Source organism: Podarcis erhardii (assembly GCF_964252035.2).
Source record: "Podarcis erhardii genome assembly, chromosome: 3".
Taxonomy (NCBI): domain Eukaryota; kingdom Metazoa; phylum Chordata; class Lepidosauria; order Squamata; family Lacertidae; genus Podarcis; species Podarcis erhardii.
In genome coordinates, this window is record NC_138507.1 from 46,414,879 (window position 1) to 46,430,797 (window position 15,919).

General features: G+C 41.0%; 1 protein-coding gene across 4 annotated transcripts in view; it reads left to right on the forward strand.

Annotated features, from left to right (window-relative positions):
* The window catches only part of KLHL32 (kelch like family member 32), a 68,766-nt gene that overhangs the window by 25,862 nt on the left and 26,985 nt on the right, over window positions 1-15,919 (forward strand). For 2 of the 4 annotated variants that reach the window (XM_081857089.1, XM_081857091.1), the window contains exons 5-6: window positions 1,978-2,076; window positions 14,095-14,310. In XM_081857089.1, coding sequence (XP_081713215.1) covers window positions 1,978-2,076; window positions 14,095-14,310 — 315 coding nt within the window. Of the gene's footprint in view, window positions 1-1,977; window positions 2,077-14,094; window positions 14,311-15,919 lie in introns of those variants that run through there. The other 2 variants (XM_081857090.1, XM_081857092.1) reach the window with 2 other exon arrangements.

Sequence of the window (15,919 nt, forward strand, 5' to 3'; positions counted from 1 at the left end):
GGCACTTCAGTTAATAGTAAAACCCATAAAAAACCCTGTTGAGGGAAAACATTATTGCAGGAGCAAACCTGAACCTGAACAACAGCAGTCACTGGGGAGACCAAAACTCCTGCCTGCAGGAAGGGGAGGCAAGGCTGTCAAGCCTGCCTCTCATTCCCAGGTCACCCCATGATGGTGAGTAGGAATGCCTGTGCTGCTCCATCCCCACCCACTCAAGGCCCCATAGCTTTGGTCAGCTGAAGCAGTTTAGCCTCAAGGCCCCTATCCTACCATAGAGATGCAGAGCCCAGAGTGTAAGCCTCGGGGGCAGCCCATCACCCAGAAAGGTGCCCAAAGCCTAAAATGCAACTACTTTCCTTCCTGAACCGCCAAAATCAACCAAACTGAAGATCAGATTAGCCAAATAAACAGTACAGCAGACCATCTGATGCCTAGCACCCAGCTATTCAGTATGGAATAGGCAAAACAAAAACAAAACAAAACCCCACAAACAGGTGGATCAGCCATAAATTCACACGGAGAGACAGGGAGGGAGGGTGGTGGGTGCTGCTGCCAGGAAAAGAAGAGGGAGAGAGGTGGCAGCACAGCACTTAAATGACAGCCTGTCTCTACCCCACTCTCAAGCATGTGACTGACACAAGAGAGTCAGACAGGCTGTCTCCTTCAGCCTGAATAGGCCACAGATTTGCCCCGCTAGCTGGTACCAAGGCAGAATGGGCAGCGGAATGCAACAGCTTAACTTGTTAGTTTTCTTCTAAGCACAAGAGCTGGTTTTAAATGGCTTGGGATCTACCCTCTTAAGTTACAGTAGGCCATTTGTGGTCAGTGTTAAAATTTCATTAACTGTGGCATTTATCCCCAGAAAGGCTCACCTGGTACCTATGCTGATATTACAGTGTCAGGTGAAGAAGGTTTTATTTTCCCAGCTTTACTTACTAAATCCAAAGGTCTGTTTCAAACATTGTTCCATGCAGCAGCAAGGAGAACACAAGTAGATTACTCGTGGGTGCAAAATACATAATACAGCTTCAAGTATGCAGTCTGAACTTGGATGAAGTTCAGATACATCCGTCCTGGTGGATTACTTGGCTGGAAGAGAGGAGTGAGGAACAGGAAGGGAAGCAGCTTCATTTCCACATGGAAAGAGGGGGATTACCTAGTTGAATCTAGGAATAGAGCTCTATGGTCGTAACCCCTTCATGCACTAACTAGCACTCATGCACAGTTACGTTTGACTGTAATTTCCCACAACAATTACTTGGAATGTGTTACGTTCACATCCCCCCTCAGTTTGTTTGTTTGTTTGTTTATGGTCCTTACTAGCTCAATTGCAGATCTCAAAGCTGCTAATGTGGAAAGTTTCATGTAGATGACAAAAACTTGGGGGATATCTCTGTGGTAGTGTAAAGTAGCTACATTTGTGCAAAGTTAGAAACAAAACAAATAAGTTATCTGTTGAACATTCTAGTGAATATGCACACAAGGTGGACATGTTGACAATATTTGCCTTTGTTTGGTAATCGTGTGATCAGTGTTGATATGTTTGTAGTAGTATGCAAATCTGGCAGCTTCTGCGCAAGGCAAATTAGCCCGATGACTCCCCTCACTATGAGCTGCTGAGAAAACATGGGCTAAAGCAATAAGTGGGCATCATGCAGCATATTGGTTGTATGAATCTGCTGTAAGGAAAATGTTGTTAATAGGTGTAATTTAATAATATTTGCTGGCTACAGAAATAAGTAGCAGTGCTTCTCTCTCCTTCCTGTCTGTTGTGAAGAGAAACAACAGTGCCTGCTTTTTAACTGTAGTTAAACCGTTTGTTTGAAAGGGTTTTCAAACAAAATGCAAAACTTTATAGATTGTGCACCTGGAGTGTTGTAAGAATTGACAGCTTCAAATATCACATTGAATATTTTGCAGAGCACTTTCAAGGACAAGTTCCTTACAAGTTCTCTTTCTTTTTATTCCCCAATACAGGTACTCTTGGAACCAGGTGTGATTCAAGATGTGCTTGCTGCAGGGAGCCATCTGCAGCTGCTGGAAATGCTTAGTTTATGTTCTCACTATCTTATCCAGGTAAGGCTTAAGGGGCTTGATTCTCCCCTTTATTTGGTTGCACCTAGCTTAATTCTTAAGTCTGTGTTACATGTGTGAGGTTGGGATGAGCACCTTCAGCTGTATGACAGGAGGCGAGAACTACACAATACCTTGATTATGACTTTGAACTGGACTTCTGTTTAGCCTTTGATCTGTACAGGACGGATTTCTTTGGAGAATGGGGAGGCAGGAAATCAGGTATATGCCCCTGTGTTCTCCAGAAAAGACAACTGTAATGTTTGGGACATGTGGCTGCCTTTGAAGATTGTTCAAACACTTCCATTAGTGCAGGATATTGCTGTTTAGATTACTAACTGGAACTGGACATTATTATTATTATTTTGTCAGTTTTCTTATATAAATTTCTCAAAGTGACTTACAAACACAATCAAAACACTCAAACAATTACAATAAACACAAGTACATCTATACACATTGTGAGAATGATTCACCTGTGCTATGCCAAATGCTCTGGTTTCCTGTCTGTTTTGAGGTCCAATTCATAGTGCTATGTTTAGACCCTCATGGCTTAGGTGGTGCTTTAAGTACCCTGCTCCTATCTCCATCTGTGCACCTTCCTGTCCATTCTTTAGGCTAAAGAGGGTCAATATTGCCTATGTACTTTCTGTACAAGTAAACAGCAATATTGCAGGGTTCCCGCAGAGCATTGTTTCAACAACAGGGATCTACCCAAACCTTTTCAGATACAGACATTTTGGTGCTTAGAATGCAAAGTCATTTTAAAACAGCATTTTTGGGACCGGGAAACTGTTCCTTTTCTGCAAAACATAAAATAAAAAAAAGAATCACTGAATTGTAATAGTTCTTTTCTCAGTGCATTTGTCACAAAAGTGAATGCTTTGCGAAAGGTGGTTCGCAGAGCATCTGGAGCACTCGCTGGTGGGTGTCTGCAACTTCACAAATGATTAGCTACCCCCTCTGCAATATAATGGTCTCCCCTCTTTCAAAATAGAAGTTACTTACAGGGCTGCCAAAAAGTGAGCAAATGGCTGTCTCAGCCCATCATTTTTATGGCTTTAGGGTGCTCTTTCCCCTCTATTTTTTGCCTGCAGATTACTGGGTTGACGGCAAGAGAAGTAGAAACAACAGCACTCATCTTGTCTGATCTATTGCCGCAGTTTGAAGTGGCGAGATAACTGTTCCCCCTTGTGGCGATTCCCCCCAGCCACTGTATTTGCTATAGGGTTTGTATAGTGTACAGCGAATCTAGAAGAACATTAACCAACCCTAACGCTTTTTATTGTTGTTGTTGCATTACTCTTATGAACATATTGCCTGATGAAAACTATTGAAAAGCTTGGAAGCTTGCCACCATTTTGTGCTTGGTCTCAATAAAAACATTGTCCATTTGGGATCTTTTAAACCTTCATCAAGTCACTCCAGTTTTCTCATTCTAAATGTTGATGCTTCTGTATTGCATTTTATGTATAGAGATAAAATTCAGATGCCTTTCCATTCTGTGGCTGCTAGTTTTGATAGTGGATGAAGGAGCCAATCTGGCGTTTATCTCTCAAGACCTGGGTGGGTGAGCTGGGGGGAGTGGATTTTGCCCAGCTTTGCTTGTCTGGTACTTTGTGCAGCGTCAACATAGACTAGAGGATCTGGGATAGGAGTTGACTTCTCCTTCTGGGGACTGGCCTTGCTGGGTTACCACCTAGCCTACTGCCCAGCAGCTTTCCCAGCTGAGTTGGTTCACTGTAGTGTGGTGTTGGGAACTGTTGTCATGAGAGACTGCAGCATGCATACCATTGGTGGTATGGAAATCAGAGATAGTGTCCTCTCTGACACTGTGGGGTAAATCCTGTATACTGGTATACTGCGGAGCTATGTGCTATTAAATAGGCTGCATGACTGCTAGAGCAGATGGTGAAAGTACCACTGCAAAGTTGACCAAGCATGAGTTAGAGCACATAATGGTGCCTACTTAGTGGTGATGAAAACAATGAAGCAGGCCTACTCCATTGGATCATTGAGTAATTGCCCAGTGGAGCTCTTCAGGGTGGTCTGTGGGCTCTTGAGACTTATATTGGTAGATGGAACCCACCCAGGACACCTCAGAGACCCTTTGTGATTTCCTTGCTGTGTGCTTTGAGGACAGTCACCTGCCTTGGTAGTGAGCTTGATGCCGTGGTTGACACAACTTCTAGTAAGGTTTCCAATGCTCCATCAAGCCTTTCAATGTGAGATCAATTTCAGTTCTTGCAGCACAACAACATGTGCCAAGTGCTTGCAAGTATGCACCCAACCATGTGTCCCCTTGATCCTTGTCTTTCATGGCTGATTGAAGCTAGATTGGAGGTGGGGAGCTAGGTGTTTTTAAGTGGGGGTGGGGTGGTGCCTTCCACCTTGAAGGAGACACTAGTGTGGCCAATCCTGAAGATAACGTTGTACAAGTGTTTCTCATCCCCCCTGGCTCTGGAGCTACAGGTGCTGAAGGACACCATATTATCTCCAGTGCTGTTTAACATCAAATCATATTTGGAATTAGTCATTAGGAGATTTGGAGTGAGGTATGATCAATATAGGGATGCGGGTGGTGCTGTGGGTTAAACCACAGAGCCTAGGAATGCCGATCAGAAGGTTGGTGGTTCGAATCCCCGCGACGGGGTGAGCTCCCGTTGCTCGGTCCCAGCTCCTGCCAACCTAGCAGTTCGAAAGCACGCCAAAGTGCAAGTAGATAAATAGGTACCGCTCCGGCGGGAAGGTAAACAGTGTTTCCGTGTGCTGCTCTGGTTTTGCCAGAAGCGGGTTAGTCATGCTGGCCACATGACCCAGAAGCTGTACGCCGGCTCCCTTGGCCAGTAAAGCGAGAAGAGCGCCGCAACCCCAGAGTCGGTCACGACTGGACCTAATGGTCAGGGGTCCCTTTACCTTTACCTTTATGATCAATATGCTTATGATGCCCAACTCTATTTCTCTGTGACATCTGAACTGGGTGAACTATTCACAGGTCCAGGGAACTGGCCTGGATGGGGCTGCACTCTTTCTAAAGGAGCAGGTTGTTGTAGAACCAGTTATTGGAACCCCAGGTGTTCCTTGGTGCCTTTAACCAGCTGCAGCTAATAAGACAGCTACCACCATTCTTGGATTGGTATAATTTAACCATAGGTGTTCATGTATTAGATTACTGCATTGTCTTCTATGTGGTATGAAGGTTGGTCTCAAGGATACAGCTAATGTAGACAACTAGCTGGCCAGAGAATTAGGAACTGGAAGGTATATAATGTCAGTGTGGTGTAGTGGTTAAGAGCGGTAGTCTCGTAATCTGGGGAACCGGGTTCGCGTCTCCGCTCCTCCACATGCAGCTGCTGGGTGACCTTGGGCTAGTCACACTTCTCTGAAGTCTCTCAGCCCCACTCACCTCACAGAGTGTGGGGGAGGAAGAATGTTAGCCGCTTTGAGACTCCTTAGGGTAGTGATAAAGCGGGATATCAAATCCAAACTCCTCTTCTTCTTCATGAATTCCTTAGAACTTTTGCCGACTCATTAGTTGCTCAGTGTTTTAATTAAGCAACACTGAACTGTGTTGAAGTTTGCTGGATTCCCGAGGGTTTGGTTTTAATCTTGAATTTCTGAATTGAAGGACTAGAAAGATTTGCAGGATTTCTTTTCGCCCCATGCCCCTCTTAGAATGTGGACAGGAATTTATGGTGGCAACAGCTGTAGAGAAGTCCAGTAGAGTGACTCTTCGATACAGTGCTGTTGTCTTTATTAAGAAGCAGTAACAATCACAGCAATATGTTCTATTTTTACATTCTGTTATCTGAATTATTACTGGCAGGCAAGGAGAAGTGCTGGAAAGTGTTGTGGTTTTTCTTCCCGGGAGCTTTTATTACCTTGATAGAAAGACTTGATTAGACACTGGGGCTTAGTTTATGATACAACTAAAGTCTATATAGTTAGGCTAATTCATAGTTTAACATGTGCAGGGAATTAATCTTGCAAAAGGTGCTGTGCTACAATCCACATGGGCTGGCAGGAGCTTTTGTTAAGCGTCTGCATTCATGCAGTCCTTACAACACGGCAAATAATGTTTTAAAGGCAGGTTGTTTCCCCCCATAACTTGGTTTTTGAACCTGTGAACATCTGCTGACTGAAAGGTGCTAGGTTCAGGGGTAGCAACTGTGATGTAGGTCTTGCCCTGTGGCAGTTGCTTAAAGTGGCAGATTTCATGGAGCACACAATTTTCCTGCTTGTCTGTCATTTTGAAAAGGCAGGGGAGAAGGGAATCACAAGACACACTGCCTGTAATGTTTGATCTGTGCTGGTGGTGTGACGCATGAAGCAATAAGCAAGCATTTGGACATCCATCTAGGAACTGCATCTTGATTTCATTCATTCAGATATTTGCTGAATGATAATGACGTGTACTATATATATATTTTTATCCATCTTATCACTTAATTTGTGTTTCATTTGTCAAGTGGAACTGGTTGGTACGTGCAAATATTACATGTCCTGTAATTTACCAGCCAGCATTTGAGCAGAGGGGAGTCTCACTGGACTTGGGATGGGTGGGAAGGTTTCAGGTTTTAAAACAACAAAACTGGTATTATAGATGATTGGGGTGTATTTTGTTTTGTCTTGAAAGACTCTGGAATCCCCACAATACTCACCACTAAGCAGTAGGTGGCAGTGTAAGCCCACTTGTTTGAATAAATTAAAGCGTCAGAAAGAACAAAAATGAAAAGAAATTATTTATTTTGCTCCATATTAGTCTTGTGACCTAATCAGTAAAAAAGTCATTATTCACACAACACTGGGCAATATGCATTGTAATTTTTAACAAATAATGGGGAACTGTTAACGGTTTCACAGGAAATACAGCCCTGTCTTATGCAGCAGTGGTCATTTATCATTGCACTTTGTGAAATCACTCATTTGTTCTAATTTGAATGTAAATGACTCTAAGGTTTTACAAATAAGGTGACAGACTCACATAAATGTAATTGCAGGGTTCATCTCTCTCTTTTTATATATCACTCATTAAGTTATGAATTAAATACATCGTATTAAACCAGGGGCATGTCCAATGATGATATTGTAATGGCAAATTACTCTATGCTATTAGAGGTGTATTTTTTATTCATGGACATTAATTTGTCATTAAACGGCATTAGTTTAGCACTTTTATGTGGGATACGTGACCTGAAAGAGGAGACTTGCTTCTCTAATGTGAGAGAATAGGAAATATGAGTACCAGATGCATGTAGCCCTTTTAGCTCTTGGAAAGAAATGGAGGAATATTTTATTTCAGCTTCCCCAGTCCTATCCACCCACATGCACAAAATTTTTAAATTGGTTTTTATCCATGTTAATAGACATCTCTGAAGAATGAGTAGCCTTCATATTTTAAATCTTGTTTCTCATCCAAAAGCTACTGAGAAAGGTTAAGATGGGAAAAGAATAAGTTCATCTTCAGATGTCTGTCAGATGCTTGCCGGGTTTTGAGTGATTATTCTTTTCGGCAGCCTAAAATAGAAGTGATAATCTGCTTTGCTTTTAGCAAAGTGGGAAACTTATTAGGTGGGCCCTAGGACTTCTGTTCTCTCTCTCTCTCTCTCTCTCTCTATATATATATATATATTCATGCTTACATAAAGTAAAGCCCCAATCAAATATGAAACCTGCACCACAAAAATAAGAACACATGTTCAGTACTTGGAATGAATTAATGAAAAGTACATATGAAATTCGAATAATCTGCTCTTGTTGGCAAGGTCTGGGTTGATAGAATCATATAGTTGGAAGGGACCCAAGGGTCATCTAGTCCAACCCCCTGCAATGCAGGAATCTCGGTAGGGAGCAGAGAAAGTGTATCTTAAAGTTGGGTAATGAGGCTGAAGAAGTAGGTTCTAAAATGTATCTGCAGGCCATCAAAGCTCTATTGTGCCATTGCAGTCAAGAAGGTTTTGAAATATCCTGAAGACCCCTGCCTCAAAGAAACAGATTGCCACATGTGAAGAGCCCTTGCTGGTTGCAGCCCTGAGCATACAAAGAGTGCCAAATCTGGAAAGGAAACTTAGCAGGGAAGATGTGGCGCAGGGTGTGAAATATTGGGAACAGTAATGGTTTTGACAGGACTGGTTCTCTCAATCTCTGAACCACAGCTAAGAGAGCAAAAGTCTCCTGTGGACATGCAGACTCCTCTTTTCTATCTCCTGTACCCCACCTTCCTCATCTCTTTTTCAGTTAACTGTGATTAGCATAACATCTGAAACAATGTTAATGATAATGATGGGATTGTGCAAAGCCAAGTTAAAGATAACCATGGGTTAGTATTAAAGCACGTGACTTGACTAGGATTAGAAGGGAGGGGGGCATTTTTAGCAGGAAAGATATAGGGAAAGGCAGTTTGGGAACCCAAATGGTGCTTCTAATCTGGGGTGGGGAGGGTTGCCCTATTTAAAACAGTGAAAATCTGGACAGAAAGTTGTTTGCTTAGCTTTTTGGGCAAAATTGCAAACAACAACAACAACACAACCCTGTATTTGAACTATTTTTTTTTTGTGGGGGGTGGCAAAAACAGCACTGCAACACGGGCAAAAAATTCCCCGGAATTTTTTCTCCATTTTTGCCCGGACACTGCTGCCGACTGCAGTATTTTGGATATGTCTGGACCTATTGCGACCTAGGGGTGGGCAGCTTTTCAGTGGTGCCCCCCTTCCCCTAGAGTGGCCCACTCAATGTCTATAATGACATCTTGTCAGCATTGGGCCATGGTCTTTCTGTCTACCCAGGCCTTTTAACGTATTTTAATATTTTTAATCCTACGTTGAATTGGGCTAATGTTCCTTTATCTCATTGGATGTTTCATTTTATAATTTGATCCAAGCTGTGTGCTTCCTAGAAGATTTGGTTAATAGGTGATGGATACATTATTGTTGTATTATTTATCAATGACATGATAGATCTCCTAGGAATTTATCTGCCTAAATACCAGTTGAAATGAATGGAAGATACCAAAGAACACTTGAGATATTTGCATAAATCCTAATTATGTCAATGAGGTTTGTAGAGGAGCTTCATGGTCGCTTTTTGCCGCAGAAAGTATGCCTACCTGTGTGGATATTATGCTGCAATAGATGTGAGTTTGTAATTAAGCCTCTGCAGGGTTAATACAGCTATGGTGTGGCAAATGATATAAAATGCTGGAAATTGTAGTGATTTTGAAAGGGACTGGTTTTCTTATAAATATGTTGATCTGCCAAATCTAAGGTGTAGATAGTGTTTGATTATATAGTCAAATAAAAATCTGGCATTTAATATAGGATGGATGTTGGTTTGCCAAGTGCGCTTGGTCTTTCTCTCTGCGTGTGTTTGTGTATATTTGGGGGAGGAGGTTAATCTCTGTAGATAGGATTTTATATATGGTTTCCACATAATTTTAGTATATTACCTATTTCTTATTAGTCAGTATCTATTGTCATAAAATGCAACCAGTTAAAGATAAAACTATCTCTTTATTGCTGTTCAGATATGTATACAAACTCTGTACCTCTAGCTGGTAGTTTGCAGTATATACACTTTTTGATATTTTAAATTGAATTATCTTTTCATCTTGGAACTGATGAAGGAAGGGGCAAAATCACCTTCAATGCATCATGTTTGCGTATAGGAAGGGCTGCTGGTATATGGATGGAAAATAATCACGTAATACCTTGATTTATAATTATTCTGTAATCCAAAAACAAAGCAGGTGGAGTAACAACTGGGTATGATGCCTTGGATATTAATGGCTTGGCTGAGCGATGGAATTTCTAAAGCTGTATACACTTTTTCCTGTCTTAATTATGCATTCATTAGAAGCTTTTATACCCAACAGAATAAAGTAAATATTTTTTGATCTCTGTAGTGTGCTCCCAGATTGTAGATTTGCACAGCAGGGTCTTGATAATCTGAATAAATTGCATTTCCCTAAGGAGTTTATCTTTCAAATAAGGTCATAAAGAAATGCAGTCTCTCCCCTTAGTTCTCCTTGTGTTTTTCTTTTCTTTTTATAGCACAGCACACAGGAACAGAGGTATATTGTACTCTGCTGTGTACTTGGTTGTGATTAACTCTCATTTATCAGCCTCTTACTTACATACATCCTTTCGGTGGCACATGCAGTGCTTTTCTTAAACGTATAAAGGAAAACAAGTGATATGAAATAATACTAAAATAGAATGTTGATGAGTATTTTCCTATACGCTGTAGTTGGTGTCTCTTTTGGCATATGTAATGTGTATATGTTGAGAGCCATAGATACAGTATAATTTGCAGCGCTGTGAGCCATACAAATTCACTGGACTCATATATATCATTTATTAGGGGTGTGGGCACTTTGAAAAATATCCTTCAAGCTCTCTTGTAGAAGTTCTGCTAATCTGATGCAATAAGATTTTTTAAGTGCACGCTCACGGTTTAAACCTTTCTGCAACCCAATCCTGTTCACATTTACTTTTTTAAAGTAAATCCCCCTGAATTTAGTTGCATTTTTTTATTGGCTTGTAGGTTGGACTAGATGAAGTACGTTCCAACTTTATGATATGTTCCCAGTGTAAGTGTTCAGAGGGTTGCAGCCATGTGCAGAAGTTCCTATGATATTTTCAGTAAGGCTTCTAGAATACAGATGATTGAATTAATTTTAAAACAAAGTTTGAAAAGAATTGACACGCATTCACAAGCTATGAGAGCATTTTCATGAAGCAAAACACCAAAGTATTTTGCTTCGCTTCTTTACATTTATACTCCACCTTTCCATTAAAAAAAAAATGCCTAAGGCAATTAACAGTGAAATTCAGAACAACTCCTCTCCGAACTAATTCATAAACAAGCAACCAATATCACAATAAAATAAAGAGGAGTAGGTAAAAATGGCAGCCAGTTTAAAATGTTATTAAATTATGTACGCTCGGTCACATTTTAACCAAGCAGGCTAATCACTGCATGAATAAATAGTAATAAAAAGCATGTGTTATATGGGAAAAGCTCCTTCTGATCATGTAAGTATTTTGAACCAGTGCTGGTAGTGGGGAACTTTGATTTCCTCCCTTCCCCTGCAACCTCAAGTATCACCTTCCATATTGCTCTATATTCTGAGCAGAATTGCACTCAGAGGATGCTCTTCCTGGCAGGACCAAAGTCTGGATCCAGTCACTAAATTAAGAAACAGGGCATAATCCAATCAATGATAAATATTGTAAGCCTCACTTATTTTTATATGGTATAGGCTTACATTTTCCAGTTTGAAATGAGTAGGGTTAAGCATGCTTTGGCTGGGTTGTGCCATTTGAACGTGCATCAGTAGAGCAACATTTAGTATTGGCATTCTTCTCCTTAGTTTAATGTGCCCCATTTTCTTACAAAGGAACCCAATAGCTAATAGTGATATAATTTATTGCAGCCTGCAGGAAACCTGGCTACCATTGGTGACTTAGAATTGATGATTGGCAGTGGGCCTATAAATTATCTGCCTGACCCACGAGAGAGATCTGGGTGTCTGGTAGGCTAGTGCAACACTTGAGGACAAGTTGAAGGAAACTGCTCCCACCTGAGTTCTCTGTAGTATCACTTACCTATATGAGATTATGGGAGTAACAAAACAGGAAACAGGGATGGGGAAGCCAACCAGTGATTGTCAACATTATTCATTAGTGTGTACCTCTGAATTTTCAGGCAAGCACAAAAGTTGAATAGAGCTATGCTGATGGTATACATTGTATACAACAATAAATAAATAGTTTGATGGTCCAGACTTTCACATGTGTATGTTGACATTCATTGGACTTCAATGCAACATATATAATAATAAAATGGTAAAGCATTTGAAAGTGAAATTGCTATCACAAGCTGTGGTCAGTTCTGGATTGCTCCTAACAACTATAACTGCATTTCTGAACTGAATTACTTTTTAGTAGATGTCTTAAAAAATACTACTGTTCCTATAACATTTTTGTTTTGAAATGCATTCTAAGGAGGCAGTTTAGATTGCTATGTTTCAGATAACTGCCTTAATATAGTTTTTAGGGGGGTGGGTACCAAAAGAAGATAAAAAGTTCAACTCCTGCCGACAATTCCTGTACTTTTGTCATGTCATTATGCTTCCAAAGCCCTATCGCTGATTGGAAGGTGGGTTATCTGATCAGTAATATACATCTCACAATCTCAGCATGACATTTTTTGGCATGCAGCTTCATCAGCTGGGTAGCAGTGTATCGCAGTGTATAATTTTAAGCTGAAGAAGTGATTGGTATTACAATGGAGTGAATTTTGTTGGAGGAGGCTGATATACTTAGCTTCCTTGGCTGTGGAATTCAGAACTAAAGTTCTTGTATCCTGAGTGGGCAAGGACTCGGTGCTGTTTAAAATAATAATGTGGGACAAAGTTTGAGATCCTTAAAAGCTCCATATTCAAGTTGTTTATCAGACTGACCATATGTATAAGAGAGGTAGCTGATAGCTGCAGCCCAGTGGTTAAAACAGTGGTTAAAAAGCAGGACTACAACTCCCATCATCCCTTGCTAGCTAGTCCAACAACACCCGGGGGCCCAAGTTTGAGAAACACTGAGTGAAAGCATAGGTTATAGAGAAGTGAGTGTGGAACAGTGAACTTGGGAGGCATGGGTTCAAATGTCTACACATGTCTACACAGTCACTGTACTGTGGCCTGATTTTCTTACAGGGTTACTGCAAGAATAAAATGTGATAACAGTATATAATGCCAGTATAGAAAATATGGGGAGTGCTTGTGATAGCTAATATCAATAATTTTTCTTTTCACACTGGCCAGGATTTGAAGAGCTGCATTAGGTGAGCCCAAGGACTGGGCTCTTCCCATTTGATCTTTTAAAAACTTGGAATGGTAGATTCCAATCTGCTTTTGAAACTCTCCTGAATTTCCAGAAGCCTTGTATGGGGTGCACTGTTAAAGAAGCACAAATTTATTTTGAAATAAGAGAAGGGCTTCTTCATCTGAAGTTATCTCCCACACTTAAAAATAATAATATTGAAAACCACAATTATTTACTTGAATCAAATAGAAACATCAGCAAACAAATAACTCCAGCCAAAAGAAAAGACTCAGCAACTGCAATGGCATGACGGCATAATATTTTTTTTCATTATGGGTCTCATCACCATTATCTTAGTTATCCAAAGGACCTGACATCTTAAACAACATCAACCGATAATTCTCTGAACAATTGAATCCATTATTTTTTCCTCACATTTCAGCCTTGTACTTTCAGTGATGTTAGCAAGTTGTTTTTCAAATTATGACATTGGGATATTGTATCCCAAAATCTCAATAAGTGTGGGCATTCCACCAGAGATGAATATATGTGCCCTGCTGGCTATAACTTCTTCAAACCCTAGCACTAGGCCTCTCCCAAAACTGGGGACATGGTACCTAGCAGATACATTAAATCTCATCAGGGCATGATACCATATGTGGATTGTTTTTAATATATTTTCTCTGAAACAGAGCCATTTCATCTTCTGGATGTTCTTTCAGGGACTAGGTGGAATTTCTTCCCCTATAACTCTGTTCTAAACCACCCTAAGAAAGACCAGGTTTCCTGAGGAATCTTCTGCTAATGTAAACTCCCTCAAATCATCATCTTCACCCAAAGCCAAGGAAGGTGTGACAGCTGTTGTAGATTGCACTCAAATTTCCCTGTTACAAAAGAAATTTGATTGATTTACACACTAGCTAATCTGTCTCTCATTTGTTCTTTTGTGAATCAGCAGATGTTGGTTTAGAAGTCCCTAAGTTGGTACTGTACCTTCCCTTTCTAGCCCCTAAAATGTCTCTTTGTCTGTAGATAAATGAATTATTTCATATGGGAACAAGGTTGGGTTTATTTGGGATTAATTTGGATTACCGTGTTTTCTTCTATACCATAAATATGCAGTGTTTGAACACATTGCCGAGTTTTTCAGTTCTGCTTGAACTTTGTTCTCCTAATTTTTCTTCTTCTTTTATTTGACCAGGAGTTAAATAGCTTTAATTACTTGGACCTATATAAACTTGCTGACCTATTTAACCTCACTTTACTGGAAAAAGCGGTGGTTGACTTCTTGGTAAAACACCTATCTGAGCTACAGAAGAACCACCCAGAAGAAGTCCTGACGCTACCCTACTGCCTCATCCGAGAGGTCTTGAAGAGTGACCGACTCACGTCACTGAGCGAAGAACAAATTTGGCAGGTAAAGTGCAATGATAATTGGAAGTGTATGTTAAACTGTAGGAGGACTAGTACTGTGGATCCTTGAGCATTACAGAAAAGAAAATGATTAAGAACAAATCACGTTTTTCGTGGAAGCAACAGAGGAAAATTATTGACGCACAATCTGACTGCGGCTGTATACTGAGGAATTGTGACCGTGTGCACTGGAGTGCTGTTCCAGCAGAACTCATGCTTCATGACCAAACCCTGGGGTGGGGGAGAGCTGGGCAAGGATAAAGGTAAAGGTACCCCTGACCGTAAGGTCCAGTAGCAGATGACTCTGGGGTTGCATGCACATGTCACTCTACAGGCCGAGGGAGCCGGTGTTTGTCTGCAGACAACTTCCGGGTCATGGCTAAGCCACTTCTGGCGAACCAGAGCAGCGCACGGAAATGCCGTTTACCTTCCCGCCTGAGCGGTACCTATTTATCTACTTGCACTTTGATGTGCTTTCTAACTGCTAGGTGGCCTATTTTGTGTAATGTCCTAATGCACTGAGTGTCCATCCATGTGTTCTGAAGGTGAGCTCTGTTACATCCTTTGGATACCTCTTAATACATTGGGGAGGGTTGCACCCTTGGTTTTTATATCTGCAAAATATGTTAGTTTGATAAAAAAAAAAAAACATTTGGGAGATCACATTCTCTGCTTTGATGCATAATTGTGTGGTCTAAATTATTAAGATGAGAGACTGTTGTGCTGCCCCTTGGTGTTCAGTGTAATCTGGTTTGCAATGAGACAAAAATGCAGTGCCATCCCTGAAATGTGTTTTGCTAAGGAAGAGATGCAATATAGATATAGATGTAATGGAAGCCAGAAAATCTAGTGTTAGCATCTTAAACTACAGTAGCACATAGTATAGCTTACACCTCTTACATTAGTGTATTATTTTCCCAATACTAGCTTATGCTTATTGGAAATTTGTTGAAGGGCAGGGTTTAAAGCAACAACTTAAATGATGATGATAAAGGGACTGGTTCATGAAATTTGTATGTCCACATGAACTCCAGTAGTTCATAGATCCTTGGACAGCCCCACATCTTATCCCTGAGAATTGTGTGGCGTCACCAAGTTTCTGAACTGGGCTACAATGGCAGTAGGCTCTTCTTGCAAGTGGGCACTTCTTACTAGGCCATTCCATAGTGCCTATGCATGAGGAGCGTTTTACAGAGTGACTTGGCAGCACCTTAGTATAACCACCTTTGCCCTTCTCAAAGGGGTGAAGGAGGGGTGAATATTCAATTCCAAACCTTTATTGGCATATAGACAAAATTCTGAAAGGTTCAGTACAATAAAATCACTTGGCAAAATCTGAGTCTAACAATTAAAATTGCAAAGAGAGGATCTTTCCCCACACACAATGGACACTGGGACACATTCTTGTTTAGCAGGACATCAGAACTGGGCCAGATGGAAGTGCTACTTGTGCAAGTGTTTAGAGCAGTGGATGGGTGGTAGCCAGTGTTTTGGTGTTTTACTGTTGTTTTAGAAGGATGGAATAGTGGGTACAGGTGGTGACTATTTTGGGGAGAGGCTCCATTCCTGCCCCCCATGTGCGTTGGTGGAACATGCATAAGCCTGCCTTGCCC